A 23,148-nucleotide genomic window follows, 5' to 3' on the forward strand; every position below is an offset into this window, starting at 1 on the left:
ACGGTATGAGCGTATTGCCAGATTTGGAAAGTCCAGGCCGTAGAAGCTGGAGCATTCGAACATACAATAAGGAACGGGGAAGAAAGCACAACGATCTAGAAGCTACAATAGGTGTGCACGACGCTAAGCATATTTCTTGAGGTCGGAGACAGTTACTATATTCGCTAATTGAATGATACCTTGGGTTTGACGAAAATATCTTGCGTATTTGTTGTGTTGGTTAAATCCATTTCTAATAATGCGACTTACAAAAAATTATACCCGGTCGACGTCTCCACGCCGATGAAAACCCTCATAACGGCCCTCGGGCCTTTTTGTACATGACTCGAAAACAAAGCAATTGTTTGTAAATCGCCCTGGGGAATTCCTCCACGATTTAGACGCTTTAAGTCCTTGAATCATGATGCCTTCAAGTTCCCAGGGCCGCAGAACCCAGCACTTCATGCACACTCCCAATCTTGTCGATCCTCCCGTTTGACAATAAGGCAACCGCGTCCTGGCCCTCCCGCATATTCTCGGCTAACCCGCCAAGTCTGTGCGAGATGGCGATGACCGTGTGTCCCTTTGCGGTAAACTCTTCGTGAATGATGCGGCTCATGACAGTCTCGGTGTCGGGATCCAGCGAAGCTGTAGCCTCATCAAGGAGAAGAATCTTCTTTCCGAGAAGCTGTCCACTCAACACAGAGGCCTCAGCAGCGCCAATCGACTTTTGGAGGATTGCTCTTGAAAGTGAAAACAGTTGTGTTTGACCGGTAGACATTTGAGGTAGAGATGACATAGAGGTATCCAGGATGTCCTTGGCCTCCGAGGGAGTAATCTCAGACTCGCCCGATTTGAAGTGAGACCATAAACCAGTCCGCTGGAGAGCATCGATGATAAGGACATCGGCGAGGCCGCGCCATCCCACCATGGATATGGGCTGGAAGCGAGGGTTGTCAGTACACATGCATCGCGCAAATATGCGGAAAGTCTTGCGGAGTTAGGTTGGAGCTGCTTACGTTGAGATTGAAGCGAAGGCTGCTTTGGTCTAGAATGAAAGGGTCCTGGCAGACAGTGATGAAGCAGGCTTCTCTAATCAATGAACGTGGGACTAAGCTTAGGTCGACTCCGTCCACTTTAATACTTCCAGAACTGACATCCAGCAGGCGGAGAAGTGCCAGCAACAAAGTGCTCTTTCCGCTATGTTTGTATTGAAGTTAGCCATTCTGCTTCACTCTTATTTTCAGGGTGCCATACCTTCCCGTGCGACCGCAGATGACAAGTTGCTGGCCACCAGAAACTTTGACAGTGAAATTTTGCAGAGCAACGGCCTCAGAACTGGAGAATACCGTCAGTTTGAGAACGAAAGGTTGAAGTGCCGTCGATCGTACTTGTAAGCCACTGTCACGTCGTTGATCTCGACTACTCCAGCTGAAGGCCACGACAGCTCGGGAACATAGTCTTCGCCTGGTTTATCTTCTTTTGGCGTCTGTTCTTCGAGGTTCTTTAGGCGAGAGCTGTCGTCTCGTCAGCGAAACGATCAGATTACTAACCTTACCTAGTATGGATTGGTTTGATTGCGTCTCAAGACCAAATCGGTAGCGGGCGGAAGAAGTTGAGACGAGGAGAGAAATTTTAAAAACAGCTTACATCGCACCAAGGGACACCTCTAGATTTGTGAAAGCCGACACAAAACTCAACAGTGTCGAATTCACGACAAGCACTAAGTTTAGCGCCATGCCAATTTGTCCTGCCGTCGTTGTACCCTTCATCAAAACAGCGAAGGCGATAAGACTTGTAGCGATTGCAGCCACAATCAGGTCAAGTACAATACACAGCCAACGTTGAAGACAGAACAATATGTAAGCAGGCTGTTGCGACTTATCGAGCGATCGGATGTTTGCGTTCTCGACTTGTTTCTCCCAACCGAATGCTCGAATTGTTGCAAGACCGTCCAGCTAGCTTGACGTCAGACAGCAATTTCAGAAGCGTCGTGGAGAGATGACCTACCGACTCGAGAAAGCTGGAGTAGACAGCTGATTGCGACTCAAGATCGAGAAGTCGCAACTGTCTCGATGCACGCAAGTAGACCCGCTGCACGATGTAAATGGCCACCACAACAAGTGGGAATGCCAGTGTCATCATCTTCTGCGCGCTGAACAGCAGAGACGTTTGCACTATCAATTTGAAGATCTCTGGTGAACCTGTTAACGGGTGCGAGAGTAAGACTTTCCAAGGCTGCTACTTGCGGACTGTCAGGGAAAGAATAGCGGGTGGCAACTGCCGATCCACTAACTGGATATCTTGGCTGAAGCTGTGATGACTTAGCAGAGGACCCGATTCGCCGTAAGTGCCTACTCACCGGTTGAGAGTAACACCTATGTCAGTGTTTGAGAAGAAGGACAATGGTGCACTACGCCTTGTCAGTCAAGTATCGAAGCCGTCATAATGAGGGAGACGAACTCAATCACGGTTCCCAGAAGTCGCCGGTGGAGCTCCATGCCGGAGTATGGAGCTATCAAGAGCCATGTGGAACTATTCCGGAATCAGCACGCTTCAAGAATGTCTGTAATGTGACTTGTAACTCACGACATGGAACCGTTGGTGGAACACCATGCGAGAAATGAGCATAAGACATAACCTCCGGCGTAGAACCAGGTCTCTGAATTAGGTGCTGAAGTCCACTTCTGCAGCCAGTACTGCGGAAACGTCGCAAAGAAAGCATTTCCAGCTGTGCACAGCAACAGAAGTAGAAGGTTTCGAAGCTTTACCGCTGTAATGTAATAGTCTACAAATAGATAGAACTTTAGTTAACAAGCACTGCCAAAACGGCGAGGGACCATACCATAAAGCGAAAAGTCACCGGCCGCTCGGCTCAAGTCAAAGATGCCTTCTTCTACTTTCAGCTTCTGTTTCAGTACGGTCTTGTCCATCTTGACCTCTTGCACCGAGTTTTGATCATGGCTTTCGTCATTATTGAACTTGAGAATCTCTCCGGGCTTTTGAGCTAAATCATCCCAGGTACCTTTGTAGGCCACGGAGCCATTGCCGAGGATCAGCAGTTGGTCAGCCAACTTAAAGTACGATGCTACGACTGTTAGAGGATCCTCAGAGCTTTCCACGGTGAGCTCGACTTACTCGAGTTTGTAATGATAAAGGCGGTAACCCCTGCCTTTTTGAAGTATCCTTCTGAACCGATGAGGTTGTCAACGATTTGACGTTCCGTTTTACCGTCCAGTGCGCTGAAGCTGTCATCCAGAAGCATGATGTCGCAACGCGCGTACAGAGCACGCGCAAGAGCCACGCGTTGTCTTTGTCCCCCAGATAAATTCAAACCGCGACTTCCGATCATGGTTTGGTCTCCAGTAGAGAGAGCTACGAGGTCTTCCTTCAAGCAGCAGAGTTGGATCACCTCTTCGTACCAGCTTTGGTCCTCCGGCAGAAGCCCACAAATGGCCTCCTTAAATGTGCCTCCTGGCAACCAAGGTGACTGTGCACAGTATCCAATGCGCTTGGAAGACAATGAGATTGTTCCGCTGCTGATTGGGATCTCGCCTATCAGAGCCTTGGCCAGCGCCGACTTCCCGCACCCCACAGGACCAGAGCACATAACTAATGAGCCACGAGCAACTTCGACGTCGACGTTGCTGACAATCGGAGGCTTTGAGGCATTGGGTTGAATAACCACGCGCTGGATAACAATTGCTGGCGCAGCTTCGGTCGTTGCGTCGTCAGACTCTCTCAACAAGACTCTGCTGTCACTTCGAGGAGGCTGCAGCAGATAATCTTGAATCCTCTGGAAGCCAGCGAGCGACCCCACAGCCTGTGGAATAATCGTCATGATCATGTTTGCCGGGTGCGTTACCAATCCAAGAAGGGCTGTTGTGGTAAAGGCGGTTTCAGTATCAAGGTACTGGCCCTTCTTGTTGATACTAGCAACAATGACGAAGACCACTAGGGTAATTATGGGAGCGAAAAGACCCAAAGCATTGGCTAGTAAAGTAAGCAATTCGGTCTTCTCAATGTATTGGACGACATACCGCTAGCGTTGTAAGCCACCATCATCCATCGGACTGCATTCCACGTAAGTATGGGCAAATGGCCGTCTACGTAATGAGAGACATACCACGACTGGCCATTTCTAACTCCTGTTTTCTGAGATGTTGGACTAGCCCAGCGGCATAGTTAGTCACCCCAAGCATTTTCAACCCCTTCATCGAGGACAGCATCGAAGTTGTCATGGCAAGGCGCTTTTGCGTAGCTTCGTTCCAGTCCTTCTGCTTGCTTTGAAGGTTCTGAGCAAGATATTTACTCATGCGGGAGCAGACTTAGGAGGACATTAGTCGTTCACCGAAGCCAGACATAGAAGCTGAAAACTCACAGAAGATCATGACAAAGGGTACCACACAAGCCCAGCCAACCTGTCGGGCCAACATCACTGTACCGATCAAAACCTCAATAATCTGCGCCCAAGTTTCGTGAAACTGTCGTGCGCTTTGCCCAACATTTTCTGCGTCGGTGCTCATCAACGTGATGGCCCTGGCATCATCGTAGCCTACTGATTGCTGGGTCAATGACTTGCTGTTGATGAGACCAACCAACGCTCCTCGAATCATGACCTGAAGTCGGTTCAAGCGATTAAAGTAAAGAGCGCTGGAAACCTGTCATGAAACATGAGCCTTCGTTCAGTCCCACCAAAGGGCAGGAAACTCACAGCCAGGCCGATGTAAACAATTGAAGCCATGACTATCAATTGATAGCCAGTTTGCGAAGACTCGACAGATGACGAATTCAGATATCGGATTACCGTACTGATCAAGACTGGTTGGGCATAGCGGAAGATAATGAGTGAAAGTCGGGGGATAATCGGGGCCAGGAAGTGCGACCAGAGGCTGCTAACTAAGACGCGAGGTAAGGTGATCTTGGTCTCTGGCTTGACTTCAGATGGGTCAGCAATGCCAAATTTGGATCCCTAGGGTCCTGACTAACCTCGCTGATCCCAACATTTCAGGGCCCGACGTCTAAGCACCTCCGATGAAAGCTCGGTGTGCAACGAAGGAAGACTATCTATGGAGAGGACGAATTTGTTTCCTCGGGCGAGGATCGGGTTGATCCACCAGAAGAAGGTTCTGCTGAGCACGCCACACACTTCTTCTGGAGACGATTGTTCGCCAGTGTTGCGCAGGATCGATGCCTTGCCGCGGCTTCCGGCGAAGATGAGCACAAGCTTCAGTGCCAGGTTGGCTACGCTTATATACAGAGCATCGTCGTTGTATAGTTTGCCGCCTTCATAAGCCAACCAGAATTCGGTAGCGTCACATGCCGAGGATACGAGCAGATAGATGATTCCAAGATCAGATGGTTTGACCGAGCGAGAGTGCTCCAAGAACAGCAGAGGGCAAAGTAGTATGCATGCCACAAACGAGGCAGTCGCGGCAAACTGGCCGATGTCGAACTCACTTACCAGCGAAACTCGTGTACCGCCAAAGAAAATCTGCACCAGGGCCAGCAAGACTGCAATTACCTGCTTGGATGTAAGTCTCCATATGCGCGATCCCAACATAGGCTCAAACCCACAAGTGTCACATATCCCCGATGGCCTGGCACAACTTTGATCGATTCTTGGCGCAGTTTCCACAGCCGAAATGGCGATAACAGCAAGAACACAGTCGACGCGGCTGCGGAGATGGCCTGAGAGTTGTGATCCATGATGGGCTCAAGTAGGCCCAGAGGGATTGAAGCAAAGCAGGTGAGGAAAGCAATTGCGATGTGTAGATTTGTTTGTGAAGGGTTCTCAACGACAATTGAAATCGGCGAGTGGAAACCATCCGAGCCTCAGCATTTCAAGCATCGGTGTAGCAGGCGCAGCAATGTTGACATTCAGAGAACCAAAGTCCCTTAAGGAGATACCGACAGCGCGTCCGAAACATCCAGGGGCGAACCACCAATGAAGTCGCAGCCTTCAAAGCAAGCTGCAGGGGTGGAATGTGGGATAGCTGAATACGAGCGGCGCAACGACGGCCAACACGGATTTCAGGGATTCAGACACCTTCCTCATTGGATTACAGCGCCCTAGCCAGCTGCAGGTACCAGGAAAAGACGGCATGTTGGGGCAAAAAAATGAGGACATGGCGCAAGATAAGCCTGGAGATAAACCCCAGCTTATCGCTGGATCGATGATGTTTTGCTGCTGACAACATGGTGGACAACCCTGAGCTTACCCCTAAACCACCTCTTCACACTACTTTCCTCCATGCGCTCCTCAATTTCATGATCAACATGAGTCTCAGCAACTGCATGATTGTCCTGAGTTGCTGCCAATACCTGTTTCGAGCAAGTGGGTTCCGGCTGATGCCCAGGTAGATTGACAACAAGTATCCCGCTAAAGCCAGCATTGCTGGCTTCCGCCAGGTGCTTCGTCTTCGTCCGGGATGGGTAGGTCCCTAGATATCTTTTGTCAGAATATCATGTCCTTTGGTGACGCGCAAAATCGGGCACTTACACTTATTTGCAAGTCGCCAAACTTAGGGAACAAGCAACGATACAAGAAGTAGACTTGTGAGTAAGGGTATGTTGACCCATTCCACTTCTTTCCCTCTTTTGAGCCTCTCAGGTACCAGCTATTACAACCGGTGTACCACACTCTATCTTGCATGTCTCTTTGCATCTGCTTAACATATTCTTCTTCGGCATCCCTCTTGACTTCGACAATAGTGCCTTTCCCATCTAGCAATGGCTTGATGATGCGCAATGAAAAGTTGATGGAATTCTCAGCGGCGATGATAGCAGAAGTGTGCCCAGTGAGGGAATTGGGGCCTAGTTAACCGCAGTCAGCAAATAATGAAGTATTTGAAGCGTGCAAAGAGACCTGCCTAGTAGCACGAAAAGGTTGGGAAAGTTGTTTAGAATGGTGCAGTTGTACGCCTCTGCGCCGCCAAAGCTCTCCCAGTGTTGATCGATCGTCTCGCCGCCTCGCCCAATCACCTTCAACCCTCCAACCGCATTGTTCGTCACAAAGCCGTTGCACATGACTATTACATCTGCTTCAATAATGCCGTCCTTGGTCCTGATTCCTTCTGGTACGATCTCAAGGACCGGATCGTCCATCAGAGTCATATTCTCCGAGTGCAAGCTCTCGAGGTATCCGGAGTCAAAAACGCGTCGTTTGCAGCCAAGCTCAAAATCGGGAATGATCTTGTCGTGGTATTTCTCCGGTGCTGTCGCTTTCATGTACTTCTCAACCCGCGCCTGCACTCTTTTGCGGTAGCGCGTCCCGGCATCAGTCATGTAAAACCCACGAAATGAGTCTTCTGCCCAGGCAAACATGAGAAGCCGCTGGATCGTCATGGTTCCGGGAATGCTGCCGAACACCTTCTTCATGAACGTCGTGTTGGCAGAGTCGACTGATTCCATGATCCAGTGCTTCGTCCGGATCACCTGCGTGAGGTGCTTCACCTTGTCCACGATCGCTGGTATCAGCTGTGTTGCAGTGCAGCCATTGCCGAAAACAACCACCTTCTTGCCCTCAATGTCCACACTCGCATCCCACCGAGAAGAATGAAAGATGGCACCTTTGAAGTTCTCGGCTCCCGGGACATCGATTGGGTTCGGCTGCATGAGCTGCCCTGTGGCCGTGAACAGGTATTGGCACTCATGGGTGAATATGCTGTCATCGCTGTACCGCCGAATGGTTATTCTCCAGCGTTGACGGGCTTCTGACCATTCGCATCTCTCGACGTCAACACCAAACTTCATCTTGTTTGTGAGGTTGTACTTCCTCGCAACGTGGTCCAGGTATCGCCATAATTCCTCCTGCGGCGGCATAACCCGACTCCAGTTGGGATTGGCTTCGAATGAGAAGCTGTAAAGCGCACTTGGAATATCGCAAGCACATCCTTAAGTGAACGTCAGCAACCTCCTTAGTGATTCCTCCGTGTTTTCCATACCTGGATACTGGTTCACAAACCACGTTCCACCTAGCTTGTTGTTTCGTTCAAAGAACTGGATGTCGCCGATATCATACCACCGTTTCAACGTCGCGCCAAGCCCAATGCCCGCAAACCCAGTGCCCACGCATGCGAATTGGCTGTAACTAGGAACCTCACTCTTCGACATGATTGCGGTTGATCTAGATGTCCTTTTTCATTTGCAAGCACTGTGGGATACCGGCGATGATCTAGCTCGTAGCCAGAGAGGCAGAATGGATGAGGTCAAAAAGTCAGTTTCAGAAGTCTACCAACTTGCGTAGCAGAACCCTGTTCGGTGCGGGGACTATAGTTATGTCGTAGTTGATTTGGTTACCTGAGTCTGAAGCGCCCATACCTCGGCTCGTGCCACGTTTCGCGCTTCTTCGTCCGACAATAACCAGCACATCCGTGCGATCTTCCGCTGAAAGTCTGAACTATTGGCGGGCTTGTGAAACGGCCAGTGTTCATCGCGTGGCGGAACAGCTCGCACTGAGCCGATGAGCGGGGGAGCTCTGACCAGGAAGGTGAGGGGAAACCGCCGCTGGGTCTGTTAGTACAATGAATTGAATACCAGTCTGTTGGTCAATGGCGACGACTGAAGGCATCTTGCATTAGCCTCAATGGAAAAATGTAACCGTTGGAGGACCGGAGGGTCGGAGGAACGGTGAGTCGAAGATCCCGGTTAGTTCATCTCGATTTGGTCCCTGTCCTCCGCTTTACATCACCTCGGCTCAATAGCCGAGCTGAATGATTAACGCTGAAGACTTGGCAGCGTGGCCGCGTGTATATCGCAACTGACTTCACTGAATTGGGCTAGAGGTCACGCGAGGTGTGGCGTTTGTGAACAAAATATACTTTTTTACATTTATGCAACGTTTCGATGATTAAAGCTCCTCGTTCTTGATCCCGTTGGTCTTTGCCTCGCTAGCCTCGTCCAAGTCAAACATGCCCGTCAAGTCATTGATCTTCTGGCGGGGGGTGTAAGGGATATCCCTCGCACTGGCAGTTGTCTCTCGCGCTAGGCGCCATATCCATTCTGGCCCTGCCCTCTGTTTGATTTTGTCAGCCGCATGCTAGTTGTTCAAGGTATAATTTTACAACTTACGAGTGCAGTCACCAAAGACATGATTCTAGGAAGGTAGATAGTCCCGCCGTATCCACTGTAAAGACCATTCACAATTGCCTCACCAACAGTGTCGACATGAAGCAGTGGCATAACGAAATGTGGCTGTCCCGGGTTGAACGGAACAAGAGGCGTCCTAATGAAGCCGAAGATTCCAAGCGTTTGTCGAACTTTCAGTGCTTTGTGAATGTACTTCAGCTCCAGTTGTAGAGACTACTTCTGTTAGTAGTGCACTCAACTCAGGAGGTAATCTGTTGTAGTCTCACCTCATGCATGGCTGTCAGTCCTGCTTTGGTTGCAGAATAATCTGCGATCCTGACTGGGGGAACCACCGAACTCATCGAACCAATGTTGACGATATGTCCATGATTCCTACGAACCATATACGGCAGGAACTCCTTCGTCAACAGGAAGGGCGCAATGAGATTTGTTTTCACGGTAAGCTCAATATCAGCATATGAGCCTTCCATGATTGTTGCTCCCCGCGCGATGCCAGCATTGTTGATGAGAACTGTAGGATCCCCGACCTGGGTTCGAATGAGAGTGCAAAGCGTCTTCAGTGCCGCCGTATCAGTCAGGTCGCACTTGAAGTAGTGAAGCTTGGAGCCCTTGGGTGGTTCCCATGATAACGGGGCCAAATCTACCACAACAATTGTCGCTTTTGGGTTTCTGGCGAAGATGTGCTTGATGATGCTTGCGCCGATGCCGCTGCTGCCGCCGGTGACAACGATGATTTCTCGATCCCAGTCCCAGTTGTTGTCTGTCACCCAGTTGTTTGCTGACCATTTGTTGAGATATTCCGTCGTCGAGAGAACAAGACTAGCGAGCGCAGCGATGTAGGCTAGTCTGCGAACATTTTCGGGTTTAACTCCGGAAATCCCAATTGCTCCGTGACCTTGCGCTGCGGCCACTGCTAGCCCGGCGGCAATTGGTATTGATAGAAACGGGTAGAGTACAGATTTTCTCACCCACTGGGCAATGACATCGACCGTAAAACCTTCTCGTGAGAAAGCCATTGTCGTAGTTCACAGTTGAATCAATATACGGAAACTGAGAATAACCGGATGATTTTTGTTGCTCTCGTTGATGGTCCAAGTATCATCGAGGGCTACTTCTCCAATCTTGTAGTCGAAACGATCACGTTTCAACCCGGAGCAGAAGCAACTCCAACCCCTGCAAACCATATTCCGGGAAGCTGAGCCGAGGTCCCCAAACCGCGCCACGAGATCGAACTAGCCAATCTCTCACCGAGGATGTGCCAGAGCATGAAGTTGCAGCATCCGTGCATTGGTTTGCTGCACATCGAATGAGGGGACCATTCAGCGTTGTGCGCGGCTGGAGACAGCGCTCTAACCCAAACGGGGCGATGCGATTGCTCAGATGCCACGCAGATCTACGATAGTATGCGACGGTAAACGAGTGCGAAGGTTTGTTGACGCAGCTCTGGTCTCTGGTTTATGCCTCGGTCAGGATGGTCGGTAGTTGCGTTTGACACATTTTCCCCCAAGCCCGTGCCTCTGCGGACAGACATGTCAGTGACATTCTGGGCGATACTTCTCCTGTTTCTTCAGGTCAAAACGCCTTGTTTGATTGCACCGCAGACGCGAGAGGGTCGCCCGAATTTCTGTACCGTTCTGTTAGCTTGCTCTTTGCTGTCTATTTGCCCACATTTCCCTCCCACTGGCTTGGGTGGGCGAAGCTTCTGTTTGACTCGAGACGAACCCAAATCACCACTTCCAATTGCAGCTCATTGACGCGTATTCGAGAGCCAGTCATTGAAGATGTCTGCAAGATCGTCTAGGCCCCAACTATCGCTTGGTGAAAAACGAGATTTGCTCTTGCGGCTTTTGTTCCGAGGTATGCTTTCTTGATGAATGTACGATGAACTTGAGCTGACAATCTGGACGTGTAGCCCCATTCCAGCTGGTTTGGAACTTTTGCTATGGGCTACCATTCGCAATCGCGAGAGGCATGTCCCTCCGTCTGTTCGCCTTCTGCGCATTCTACCGCTTCGTACTTGGGTCCATGAAAGCCCGGGAAATCCAGTTCTTGCAGCCGCCTACTCTGAAGACGTACGAGACTTGGATCGAGAAGAAGCGCCTTGCTAATCCACAACTTGCTGAAAAGCTGAAGCGAGATGTCGAGATGCTTCCAGCGAATGATGGCTCAATCATGTGGCTCGGCAACCGCAAGAAGGCCAAGAAATTCGTGCTCTTCTTCCACGGGGGTGGCTACGTCGTGCCGCTGCTGCCCGGCCACGTCGAATGGTGCTGGGAGGCATACGTCACCGGCGGCCCAGGGGAGAAGACGGAAGTGGCGGTGGCCATTCTTCAGTACACTCTCGTACCCGAAGCTCGGTATCCCACACAACTCCGTCAGGGTATCGCTGCTCTCAATCACCTGCTTCAATCTGGCGTCAGGCCAGACAATCTCATCATCGGTGGTGACTCGGCGGGAGGCAACTTGGCTCTCTTGGTCGCCCGCCACCTTTGTCTCCCAGCACAGCTGGATATCGCGCCAGTCAGCCTCAGCGGACGCCTCGCCGGCGTGTTTCTCGTTTCACCGTGGCTCACAAGCAAGACTACAACGCGTTCCTTTCAAGAGAACAATTTTGTGGATATGCTCACCACGACATGCATGCACGGTGCCACGGCTGAGCTGCTTCATCCCCGTTTCCCTGTCAAGAGCAAGTCCGACGAGAGCGATCTGGCCTTGGCTATGCCCATGGATGGAGATCTCGGATGGGTGAATGACATCTCCAACGCGACGAAGAGTCTGTACATTACTGGAGGTCAGCAGGAGGCATTCAGGGATGATATTCGGTCGTTTTCGGAGTACGTCAGCTGCAGTAAGAATGATTTAGATCTACTTGTCGAGTTATCAGAGCATGAGGGGCATGATTTCATCTTACTCGAAGGAAACGTTAGGCGCGTTGGGGATGCGACGAAGAGAATGAGAAATTGGGCTGCTGCGCAACTTAGTTAGGCTGACCATCATGATGGGGATGCACTGCACGATTCGAAGACACTTTTTTGCTTTCAATGAACAAGAACTCAGACTGCATGATGACAAAAGTACATGCCTATGCCATGATCACTCATCTTTACTTAAGAGGCGAAGATGAATATGAGTTTGTCCAAGCTGGATATAAACAGTCCCACCGTTCAGGTATATTGCCATTGTCTCAGCTATCCTCATCCTATTCACTCATCTATTGAAACCAACGATCTTTCAAGTGAGTGGCTCACTTCTCTTCAACAGGCCACCCTTCTTTCTCCACTCCAGCGTTGGCACATAGTTGCTCTCCTTAAGAACATTCCACGTTTCGGGATCCTTGTCCTTCTTCACGCGAATTGCTTCGTCTTCAAAAGTAGATTCGTAACATGAAATACCTTCACTTAACAACCACTTCAACACCTTCGCATTACGGTCTCGCAACAACAACAGTGCTAGTGTCTTGCGCATACTGCTGGTATAATTCGGTGATTTCTCATGCAGCTGCTCCAGGGCCCTTTCTAATGAATCAACCTCATGACGATCTGCAAACACAGCAAGGAATGGCGAAATGTCTACAAAATATGAGAGCCTTCTACTCATGTGGAAACTTGGCATTCGGGTACATACCATCGACAGGTTCAAGAGAACGGTTGATCCAGCAGTTGATCTCGCACGCCACAGGATCCATCTCATATAATTCTTCATGAACGTCTTCGTCCCCAGGATGCTCTACACCAGACATCAAAAGATGTTGAAACAGATGAGAGGAATACTGCTGTTCCGTGATTTTCCCGCTGCGTCTTTTTCGAGCTGCGGGAACTTAGCAGAGGGTCTTTGCCATGCCGGGGGTTCAAAGAGGTGGGCCGCCGGGTGGGGCCGTGTTTTTTTGAAGGGATTCAAAGTGCAAATCCACGTTATTTACTTGGATACCTAGGTATTTTCATCGGAAAAAAGACAGAGATCATCTGGAGCGTCTTTTTACTACTTTCAAGGACACATGATGTGAGATTTAAGTGAACATTTCCATATGAGGTGAGATTGATTGCGCCTCACGTCTGAAAGCCCCCTGTCAAACCAGCCTATCAAACCCTTGTCACTTAGCTGGATGAGCCGCCGGTTGGTTGAGTGGTTGAGGGAAAAGATATCTGCATGTTCCCGCGCCACCCTCTGAAAATAGACCACCATTCACCAATAGTTTCGCCAAGCCAGGCCTGTTAGACCGTGGTCCAGAGCGGGGTGTACAACACACACAGCAAACGCGTCGCGTGAAGTTTAGACAGGCAGCAAACAGTGCATCTTTTCACGATCGCCGCCAAAACAGCGGTAGATTGTTTTACTCTCACTCCTTCAACTGTGTCACAGTCATTTCTGCAGTCCAAGGCGTTCGCCTCATCCGCCTCTATCATCGGTTGAAGTCAATTAGCCAACAACAACATGGCCCTCCCGACAAACCATCACCCCCTCAACTGCACGTACAATCGTGACGAGGTGGTCGCGGGGCTCACGGAATATTACCGCATCCTCACCCTCTCGGCATACATCCCAGCCTCATATATCGACTTCCCTCCCGCAGGCGGCTGGACCGATGCCGAGCTCGACGTCGGCGCCCTTCGCGCCTTGAGACGCTCCGAGACTGTCATCGACTTGCTGCGCCATCTCCCCTACCCGAGACCGATGCACGACGGACCGCGTCCAGGTCCCTGGAACGTCGCACCACACTCCAAAGCCGTGCGCTATCTCCGTCACATGGGTGACTTTAGCCAGTGGTCCGACCGCGGCGACGCGGGCCTTCTCGAACTCGCTGCTCTGCCGATGAGCTCGACCCCAGCTGGGCCGATGGATCTGCCTCCGGACGTCGTCGCGCTAACTCACGGCGAGCGCTGGAGATCGACAACCTCGGTTCCGTACTGGTGGATCGTGGACTGCAGTCGAGGAATCTTCTCCCCGTTCAGAGAGAAGATCTACGAGGTCGGCAAGGTCCCGCGCAACAAGCCGTGGCGGACCGTTCAGTCGTACTCTGTGGCTGATTACTTCGTCCAGCTAGTTCCAGAGCTGGGCCAGAACCTGATCCCGCTGCCGCCGACAGAGGAGCTGGACGCCGAGGTTCTCGGTCCGAAGGACAATCTTGCCGAGCCCCGAGAGATCTACCTCGCGCATGGGTGGCCGAGCCACGACTTCCGTCACGATGAGTGCATTGTCGCGCTGCAGGCCTATCGCCGTCGGGTCCAGGAGGAGGAGCGAAGGCGCATCGCGCAGGACGTTGGCGACGCGGAAGACGCTGACGACGCGGATGACGATGACTTCGAAATGGATGACAGCGACGACGAAGTGGAGCACGAGGAGGGAGCTTCCGGGCTGGAAGATGCCATGGCCGATGTGGAGGTGGACGACCTGAGCGCCGAGGCGGCTGCTTTGCGCGCCGATATGTCGCCCGAGGAGCGGGAGAGATTTGACAGGCTCCAACATGGCGAGTTGCCCTTTGAGTGGGTTGATGCTGAGTAGACTTGAAAGAGCAGGATGCCAAAGACGGAACCATTCGACAGACGCATATCATAACGCAAGCGATCATCCATAGACTATTCAATGAATTACTCAATCTACTTAGACGACCTCAAATCTTTGTCTCCCTCCCAGTGCTAGCATTGTAGTCCCAGTTTATGTTGCAATTTTGCTGGTGCTTGGTCAGAAGAGCCTTCGAGTTTTGTCGAAGAACTTCAGGATTGATTACCGCCCCTCGAGAGTTGGTATCAACGAAGTTGTCGTAGAGCTGAGTTTGCATCTCAACTACCGGCTGGGGGCAGTACGGAAAGTCGGATCCAAATAGAACATGCGATGGTTCTGCAGATTCAAGCAAGCCAAGTAGCTGGGCTGGACTAGTACTCAAGGCCGTATCGTAGTAGAAGCGAGCAAAGTCAGCTTCGGCCTTATCGAAGTCGGTTGAAACCATCTCTTCGACTGAGGGTATCCTCAAGGAACCCATAACCCTATTCGCAAGGAAGGACAGAGTGCCTCCAGCATGGGAAAAAATGACGTCGACGTCGGGACAGGCACGCATTGTTCCAGTCAACACCAGGTCTACCGCCATGCGGGTGGTTGCCATGGGATAGTCAACAATGGGTTGTGGGAGGTTGTCCGCGATGAACCTGGGTGTCACCTCGCGGGACGTTGGGTGCGTGAACACTAACGCGTTGTAGGCCTGAAGCTTCTGCCAGATCGGCTTGAAGGAAGGATGACCGAGCAGCCTGTCACCGTAAGACGTGAAGACGGTAACGCCGAAACACGGCCTCTGTTCCCCGAAAAGGAAGTCGAGCTCAGCGAGAGTGCCTTCGACATCCTGCCAGTCCGGAAGCGCCCCAAAGAACCCGAGTCTTTGCTCGGACTTTGGGTTCGTAGTAAGGTTGCCCAGATGCTGGTTCAGATCTCGAGCCAGCTTGCGGCCCGCGGCACATGCGCCAGCGATGGAGGGTCCCGGCGCCGACACTGACAATATCGCTATGGAAAACATCTTAATATGTGAATTCAGATAAGTTCAGAGTGGCTTAATTACCGTTAGATGTGCTGATTGAGTTCATCGAGCTGAAGGTGGCTTCCAAGGACCAATCTGGCGAGGGAAAGCCTGATGGATCACCCCCGGCCGCTTCGACCGCAGCAACGTACGCCGGAGGAAAAGCATGAATGTGAGTATCGATTCTGCCCATGATTCTGAGTAGTCCAACGTGATTTTTGTGTTCTCCGGCTGGCATTTCCCAGCGACATCTCATCATAGTCGATGATATATGAGAGACCTCTGTTTCCCCACTACATCGCAGGACGGAGAGACGGCGCCGGCGTCGGTGTCTGTAAGCTCCGCGTCACCGCGACAGCTGATGTAAGGATGAAGTCATCACCGCTTCAAAGACCAACTTTGCGCTGTCAATTGGCTGAGCCAACTATTTTCGTCGCAGCGATCAAAGGCTACTCCGTGCCGAACTCCGATCAGTGAGATGATTTTGGTGTCGAAGATACACATACGGCTTCGGCCCCACTCGGATGCGGACCACCACATCCAGGAGCTGATATTCGGTGCCACTCGTTGGAAAGGCGGAGAGGAATCATGAACAGGGGCTGGGCTCAAGTGTCCGTTGGCAGCGGACGAATATGTACGGCGGAAGTACCCCTTCTCGTTGCGTACGATAGCTTCTCGAAGGTAAGTTACCTTTGCCTCACGTAGAGGCATGTCAGACGCGATGAGCAACCGGAGCTTGGACACGTCAAGAAAACATCGTGTCCATCCTTACACAACTTGGCATCCTTCTTCTAACGTTAAAAGACACAACCACTGGAGGAATTGACCACTAAGCTACTTCTCCTAATTGGTCGCGAAAGAGATGTGCACATTGCTCCTACTTGCTACCACCCCTCTTTGGGCCTGCCGATGGCATAATCTACTTCTTTTATTCGCCCACCTCAGCCTGTTTCCTAATCTCGTTTCGTTTCGTCCTTTTTGTCCTTTGCTTACTGCGAGGTCTCTGGTCCCCGTTCTACTCTTTGCATTGTTAGCCGCGCAAAGTCCACCATCGAATCGCAGCATCTCACCCGAAGTATCATCAAAAGGCCTGTCAGCGGCCGGAGACGCGACAGCTGTACATACCTAGAGGCCATAAATCTCACCAGGTAACGTTGTACACAAATAGCTTGCCGGTTTTCTAGTACCGGTCTAGGCAATCGGGACATGGAAGGAGAAACTGGGATGAGGGAGGAGAACGGCAAGAACGTGGTGATTGCCACGACCGTCGACCCGACTTCAGCACATTGGGGGCGTTATATGATGCAACGAACGCGTAGTTCTCCCTGGGAGGAGGTGGAATGTAGGTTCGCAAAGGGAGGGAGAGAGACTCGGCTGGGGGATGTGGAGACTGAGTGTGGTTGGTGGAGTTGCCAAGATGGCGTGTGGGAGCCTCAGAATGAGGCAGCGATACACAATGTCATAGCATTCCGGGAAGAGGCAGGGCGCCTAATCAAAAAGCGAGGGCAAGAACAGAATGTATGTCACGCCGGAGCGCGCATCGGTGCATGGGATCGAAACGAAGCACCGAATAACTTTCCAGGCGGTGTAACAGCCTATCCTGGGGAGCAGGTCGCCTCGCTTGCCGCGCGTGCTATAACGCATCGAGATAGGTCACGCAGCTTCGTGAACGAGGTTAATAGGCACCGACGCAGGGAAAAGGCTGCTGCATCTAGAGATGAGGAAAGAACTGCCAAAGCCACGGCACCAGATTTCTCCACTCAACAAACACACTAATGCACGGACAGTTGTATGCGCAGCGATAAACTACTGGATTTGGATGATGATGAAGTCGTTGTGGCTTACGGGCAGCCCTATGTGGCTCTCGGCTATGTGTGGAGCCAGTGGAAGCCTGAATTAATGACTGCAGTCAGGGGAGCAGTCGTAAGCGAATGTCAACACATCTAGATGGATCAGAGGTGTGTTGATCAGTCCTGCGGGGAGCACAAAGACCAACAGATTCCATCGATGAGAGAAAAGTACAGAGTAGCCCGAAAGATACTTGCGATGGTTCCCGAAATTGAGAGGCAAGTGCCTAGGGATTTACTGGAAACAGACGGGCCCTGGGACAAGAAGTACTTCAGGGAACATATGATGGAGCTGGAAGCACAGCTGATGTCCTCTGAGTGGATGGGCAGGGTATAGACCTGGCAAGAGGCGATAGCATCCAGCTGCCTAGAGTTCTTGACGGGAACAGGACAAGTACTGTCCACTAGTAGAGTGGCCACCCTAATATCCTTTGAGGATAACTCACCAGTAACCAGGTATGCCATTATGGACCCAGTGCATGTGGCAACAGGCACAGTCTCCTTGCCAGTGAGCATCACAGCCGAAGGCATGTTCATGTACAACACAGGATATTCTGCGTGCGATACTACAGAACATGCGAAATGGATGGGCACAGAGATGTGGAGCAAAGAAATAACAGTCGGGGCTGCCTTCAGGGCCACAGCCTACCGAGAGGCCACCTTGGAGAACGACTCATTGTACGGAGTAATGGGACTCATAGCTCCACTCAATGCGTCCAAAGTGGACTATACTATGAGCTTTGCTGATGCGTTGGCGGGACTGGCAGCCTCCGTGGGAGTGGACACAGACATACTGATGCACTGGCGCTCGTCTAAGGAAGAAGGAAGATGCTGGATGCCGGAGACTACTTGGTTTGCAACACTTACGGCCGCCAGAGGCCATCAGTCACCCAGAGGCTCGTTGATGTGCAAAGTCACAGGCATGAAGGTTGCTGGAAGCAGAAGTCACACGGTATGGACTGGCGAGGGAAATCATTGAGAGTCATACCTGAATGGGCTGTCTGTGACAGCGTGGAGGCGGGAAGCTACGTGCTAAATGCAGCCTAGGACTGGACTACTGGTCTTCACATGTGGATTTGGTGTCGAGAAGAGCTCAGCCATTTGTACAAAGAAGATCCATGGGTATGCCCCAGCAGTAGGCTCCCTGATGCTGAATGGCAGCACGTCAATATAGGATGGAGTTGAGCCGACTGTTTAAAACAGCTGCAGCATGGAGAGGTTATGTGTACGCGTGGAGGCCGAGTTGCACACAGCCCATGGACCAGGGAGCAGGGCCACGATGAATGTGGGAGGAAAGCTATTGCCATGGGAGAATGTTCTCAGTGCCACATCGGATCCCCATACATGTATCCGTTTAGACTTCACGAGTCTAGCTATACCGTGATTGTCAGCCTTCCAAGCTGCAGCTGGTCTGTCTAGAGAACCAGAGCATTTGATTTTGGCAGTTACGAAGCGGATCGAGAAGAATTTATTAAACTACCCACGCAAGTCTGTCTGTTTGGGTCACGAAGGCATGGAAGACAGTGGCAGAAGAAGTTGTAAAACGTCAATACGGATGGACAATGCCTGCGCTACATGTACAAACCTGACGGAGTAGAAGTCGGCGAACACCTGCTATCGATCGGTGTTTGCGCAATGAAGAAAGGCAACACGCTCTACTCTCGACTGTCCTCAGTTCAAAAATGACGTACCGATATTCGACTTTTCACTGTCTTCAGGTTTTGAGTACAGAAAGCCATTGGGATGTTCATAGTGACGACTGTACAGGGCGACTTGTGTTGTCTGGACGCCTCTTGAAGAAGTTCTCCACACAGGTGACAGGCCAGATTGATCTCTCGTTTACAAAACCGAGCAGAGACCCAATAACACAGATTCCAGAATAGTTCGACCATCTCTTAATCCCAACCTTTGTGCCACCCGTGCGCCGCAATTCAACGGCGAGGGGAGAAGCCAATGACACATGTCAGTTGGTCCGTGGGGGGACCCGTCTGAGTTTCAGAACTCCCGTCTTAACCTTACTTTTTATTGAGGAAAACATCGATGGTTCTTGTAGGTCTCCGTGTAGGCGATCAAAAGCTTTGGATCCTGAGTTAACGGCGCACCTAATTCTTCCCCGGAGCTTGCAGACGGGGAGCTAAGCCGACGGATCACTCGGGGAGACGGGCCGATCGCTTGGCAGACACCCAGCCGGAAACAAGAAAGAACGTCGGAAATTTGCCCCGACTGCATGGCTGCAGACGTGGGAAAACCTTGCGAACATGCCACGCACATAAGGTCTTGCATCTCGGGTCTCGGGTCCGCTCGCGGTAATCGCGCTGCTCGTGTCTGCTAAACCCGGACGGCCAAGCCCGGTCTGATCGTAGAAAATCTGCCAGCTAAAAGTTCAACGGTCGCGCTAATGTCGGCAAAGGGACCTCGTGAGTGGCCGTTGGGACTCGGTCAGGCCGACTCCCCGACGGCAAAGGATTCCGGTTCAACGTTAAAGATCGACAACTTCGCGTCCCCGAAAACCTTTCGACTAGCGTCGCTCAGATCCAGCAGTGGCGATTAGTAAAATGGCATTCATGGGCCTGTGTGAGTCTAGTTCGTTATAGTTCGTTAACCTAATATTGAATACAAGGCAACGTGGAACGCCTGTCATGTGAGAATAACCTGATGCCCTGCAGTAGCTGCAACATCGCGACATGGTCCTGCCATGCACATTCCCATAAATACAGCTAACGCATTTTGTAGAATATAGCTGTTGGTACGATATGCTACATTGAAAACTTGGCAAGTGCCCAATCCAAGACCCTTGCACAGTCACTTATTCCTCCCTCCTCGTATTCCCAGCAATTTGATAGGATCTCCTTCTGTGCTAGGATAGTTCTCTTCCAGTTTTGAGTATACACAACCCTTGTAGGCATGTTTAAAGAAGGGATGGATTGCGCCCGCTCTGCCGCGGTCAAAATCAGAGAACAAGTGACAAACCCCCTGAGCTGTAGCCACAGGCCATGATGAGGAGTGGAAGACGTGGCTTGGATCCTGAATAAACAATATTGGAGACCCCTTGAAGCGATTTCTGCTACCCTGGTGACCATGTGCTCCGACACTGTGATGCCAATCGAAATAGTCGAAGCTAGCCTTACAAACGGCCGGCAAAGAAGCTCTCTCATTGTGAGATAGCGCCCGCGGAGCATTTGACATAGATCATCCGCCAGTGGCGCAATCTCACCGTTGGGTATTTGGAACGAGATCGGAGGAGGCAAAGACTCGTACCAATCCGTCAACTGGGCATCGAATACCTCAAATACTTCAAGCATCCGATCTATACCATGCTCTGTGGGGTGTGGAGGGGAACGTCGCTGGGCTTGCACAATGCGATTCATCAGCTGTCTCGCGGCAATCTCCGCGAGATAGTAGTACCAGGATCTTTGCTCCATCATCAGCGCCTTGTTGTCTAGATTCATCACCCCCAGTGTTGGTGGAGCGGGAAAGTTGTAGGGATAATCTATGCCGGCGAGAATCGATCCCGGCAGAGACAGCTCAAACGCAAGTTCTCTGTAAGCGGTTTAGCTGGCTGGGAACATGATAGAGATACGAGATATGGGGACCAAGAACTCACGATTCCGACTTGTAACATGTGAAGTACAGTATCTGTTCTAGTGAGAGAGACTGAGGGTACTCCGGGGTCTCTGCCTTTCCGGGCAAGGTCAATCTGAGCACGCAAGTTAGCCTTGTGCGACCCCATACTAAAGGGATCGTAGTCTTACTTGCTGGTGAGCGAGGTAGTGTACCAAGTGTTGCTCGCCATACTGAAGCATTTCCATGCCTGTAAGGGATCCATGTTGTACATGTGCCATATGCTGAGTTGGTCAGCCCTGTTTACTCTATTTGTCAACCAAACGGAAGCGACCGCTTACCCTGCGAGACACAAGCACTGTACTGACTCCCATCCGGGCTGGCCCATGGAAAAGCCAAGACGTTTCTCCGCAACAGACCAGTACCGCGAGGCGAGATGACGGTTGGGCTCAACCGAGTAGCCACGTGGGGTCCCGCTCGGTGTCCTCTGTCCCGGCCGTTGGGATATAGCTCCCAAGGCGCATGTAAGCGCGACTAAGCACGTAGCAGCTGACCAGTCAGGCCCGTTCTCGGCAACTTGCTTCAACATCTGGCGAAGCATAGACACGTCGATGACGGGATTCATGGGATGAACGTTAGCCAGAAACAGGTCCACGAGTCTAGAAAGCTCGTAGAACTCCATCGCTGGCGGGGATCTCGGGGAGAACACCTCCCCACGTGGGGAGGCATGGCTGAAGGGGTCTATCGCGAAAGGCACCGGTTTGGGAAATATTGGCCAATCCAACACCGAGTCGAGGCCAGCGGTTTCCGAAAGCGAAGGGTGACCCGCTTTCTTAGTTCCATCATGGCCGTTGCCGTCTTGGCCCGTGAATAGGTTGAGACCGTCCTGCCGTCCGGCGGGTGCTGTTGGGCTGTCTGGGTAGTCGCTAGAGTCACGAGACAAGTCTCGACTCAGCTGAGGAATGGCACGAAAGTTCTCCTCGTTCCGTTGGATCAGGTTGGTTAAGTTCTCTATTGCCCCAAGTAGCCGTGGCCCAACGCCTTGGCATCTGGTGACCAGCCGCAACCCATTAGTACCACACTGATATATGTCGTTTGCGCGATGCCAAATATGGCACGATGGCACTGGACAGAGTTTGTAGGCCATGCTAGTGTAGGGTCAACTTACAACGACATGGCCGGGGCCGAGTCCTCAATATAAGTGCATGTTGCGCCGACCCTCCTACAGTAGCCGCATATAGGGCGCTCGTTATCGCACTTTGTCTTGCGTCCGCGACAAGTCTGGCAGGCGGATGACGCGCGCGACCACGTTCTCTGCTTCGGGATCCTGGGATCAGCTTGCTCGGCGTGCGCCTGATCGACGCCAGGACGAGGGACGGGAGGAGAGCCGCCGCCGGACATATATCCCATGTCGGGGAGACCCCGACCGGCATCCATTCTCATCCTCTTCGGCGGTGGGTCCATTGCGACGATAGATGGCCGATTGGAACCTCGTCTTTCGGAAGCATCTCGTGTCGGGGAGAGGAGCGACGGAAGTTGAGGGGGATGGGGATCTCGAGTTTAATTATCATGCAGCACTGATCCCCCGACTCCCCCGCAGAACCGTTTCAGAACTGGCTGCGCAGAGGCCTCGGGGAGCTTTTGGGTTCGAGAATCTCTGCCGTGACTCGCTAGTGTCGATGTCATAGAGTCTGACCGCACGCGAAAGTCTGCTCGGGGACCGTCCCCAGGGAACATTCCGGAAAACGTGTCTGCTCGGGGCGGCTGCCCGACGGTGAAGGTCACCTGACTCTGATGCTTCACCATCTCTCACCGAGGATCCGCAAAATGCTTGCGGCGTTAACAAATGAGTTAAGTCCTAGGTAGCCTCCTTGGAGTTCATCCCAGCCCACCTGTCATCCGACTCCCGAGTTCCGTCAAAGAACCCGAATTCCCGGGATCGCGGGCAAGCCACTAAACCAAGCTAGCCAACGCGCCAAGTTGGGGAAGAATCCACCTCCCGTGGGGAAAATTGCAGATGGTTTGGGGGACGGCTGGGGTAGACAAGGGCGGTGGATGTAGTGGACACTGTTCCGTTCCCCAGTCATAATCACGACTTGACTGATTCTGCATATATCTCCCGTCTTCCTTCTCCAACCTCTGATGAGTCTCGGAGTGGTCCTTGGCTCG

The 23,148-nt window shown here is 51.8% G+C and overlaps 7 protein-coding genes across 7 annotated transcripts; 2 read left to right on the top strand and 5 right to left on the bottom strand.

Moving 5' to 3' along the window:
* Positions 1-409: 409 nt before the first annotated feature.
* Positions 410-5,688, bottom strand: atnG-8 (ABC transporter atnG; the record flags this gene model as incomplete). Its single annotated transcript, XM_037322601.1, has 15 exons — positions 410-919; positions 999-1,179; positions 1,237-1,317; positions 1,371-1,496; positions 2,342-2,392; positions 2,443-2,514; positions 2,569-2,767; positions 2,825-3,067; positions 3,118-3,972; positions 4,020-4,052; positions 4,106-4,306; positions 4,361-4,640; positions 4,694-4,917; positions 4,969-5,503; positions 5,557-5,688. The coding sequence occupies 15 exons, from the start codon at positions 5,686-5,688 to the stop codon at positions 410-412; spliced, it is 3,723 nt and encodes a 1,240-aa protein (XP_037180276.1).
* Positions 5,689-6,795: 1,107 nt separating this feature from the next.
* CGCA056_v007353 (Baeyer-Villiger monooxygenase) lies at positions 6,796-8,094 on the bottom strand (the record flags this gene model as incomplete). Its single annotated transcript, XM_037322602.1, has 2 exons — positions 6,796-7,874; positions 7,926-8,094. 2 exons carry the CDS (start codon positions 8,092-8,094, stop codon positions 6,796-6,798), a joined length of 1,248 nt encoding a protein of 415 aa, XP_037180277.1.
* A 736-nt stretch (positions 8,095-8,830) lies between these two features.
* RED2-5 (Dehydrogenase RED2) lies at positions 8,831-10,085 on the bottom strand (the record flags this gene model as incomplete). The annotated part of the gene is made up of 3 exons (XM_037322603.1): positions 8,831-8,995; positions 9,052-9,282; positions 9,336-10,085. The coding sequence occupies 3 exons, from the start codon at positions 10,083-10,085 to the stop codon at positions 8,831-8,833; spliced, it is 1,146 nt and encodes a 381-aa protein (XP_037180360.1).
* A 955-nt stretch (positions 10,086-11,040) lies between these two features.
* On the top strand, positions 11,041-12,054 carry est-3 (Esterase; the record flags this gene model as incomplete). The annotated part of the gene is made up of 1 exon (XM_037322604.1): positions 11,041-12,054. The coding sequence occupies one exon, from the start codon at positions 11,041-11,043 to the stop codon at positions 12,052-12,054; it is 1,014 nt and encodes a 337-aa protein (XP_037179354.1).
* Positions 12,055-13,500: 1,446 nt separating this feature from the next.
* On the top strand, positions 13,501-14,568 carry CGCA056_v007356 (uncharacterized protein; the record flags this gene model as incomplete). Its single annotated transcript, XM_037322605.1, has 1 exon — positions 13,501-14,568. One exon carries the CDS (start codon positions 13,501-13,503, stop codon positions 14,566-14,568), a length of 1,068 nt encoding a protein of 355 aa, XP_037180274.1.
* A 109-nt stretch (positions 14,569-14,677) lies between these two features.
* Positions 14,678-15,764, bottom strand: yanB-1 (Decarboxylase yanB; the record flags this gene model as incomplete). The annotated part of the gene is made up of 2 exons (XM_037322606.1): positions 14,678-15,558; positions 15,614-15,764. The coding sequence occupies 2 exons, from the start codon at positions 15,762-15,764 to the stop codon at positions 14,678-14,680; spliced, it is 1,032 nt and encodes a 343-aa protein (XP_037180275.1).
* A 3,015-nt stretch (positions 15,765-18,779) lies between these two features.
* Positions 18,780-22,443, bottom strand: RGT1 (Glucose transport transcription regulator RGT1; the record flags this gene model as incomplete). Its single annotated transcript, XM_037322607.1, has 6 exons — positions 18,780-18,787; positions 20,633-20,958; positions 21,023-21,115; positions 21,171-21,263; positions 21,321-21,905; positions 22,148-22,443. 6 exons carry the CDS (start codon positions 22,441-22,443, stop codon positions 18,780-18,782), a joined length of 1,401 nt encoding a protein of 466 aa, XP_037179352.1.
* Positions 22,444-23,148: the final 705 nt, after the last annotated feature.

The sequence above is a fragment of the Colletotrichum aenigma genome (genome assembly GCF_013390185.1).
Source record: "Colletotrichum aenigma strain Cg56 chromosome Unknown KSG_Cg56_contig04, whole genome shotgun sequence".
In the NCBI taxonomy this organism is placed as follows: domain Eukaryota; kingdom Fungi; phylum Ascomycota; class Sordariomycetes; order Glomerellales; family Glomerellaceae; genus Colletotrichum; species Colletotrichum aenigma.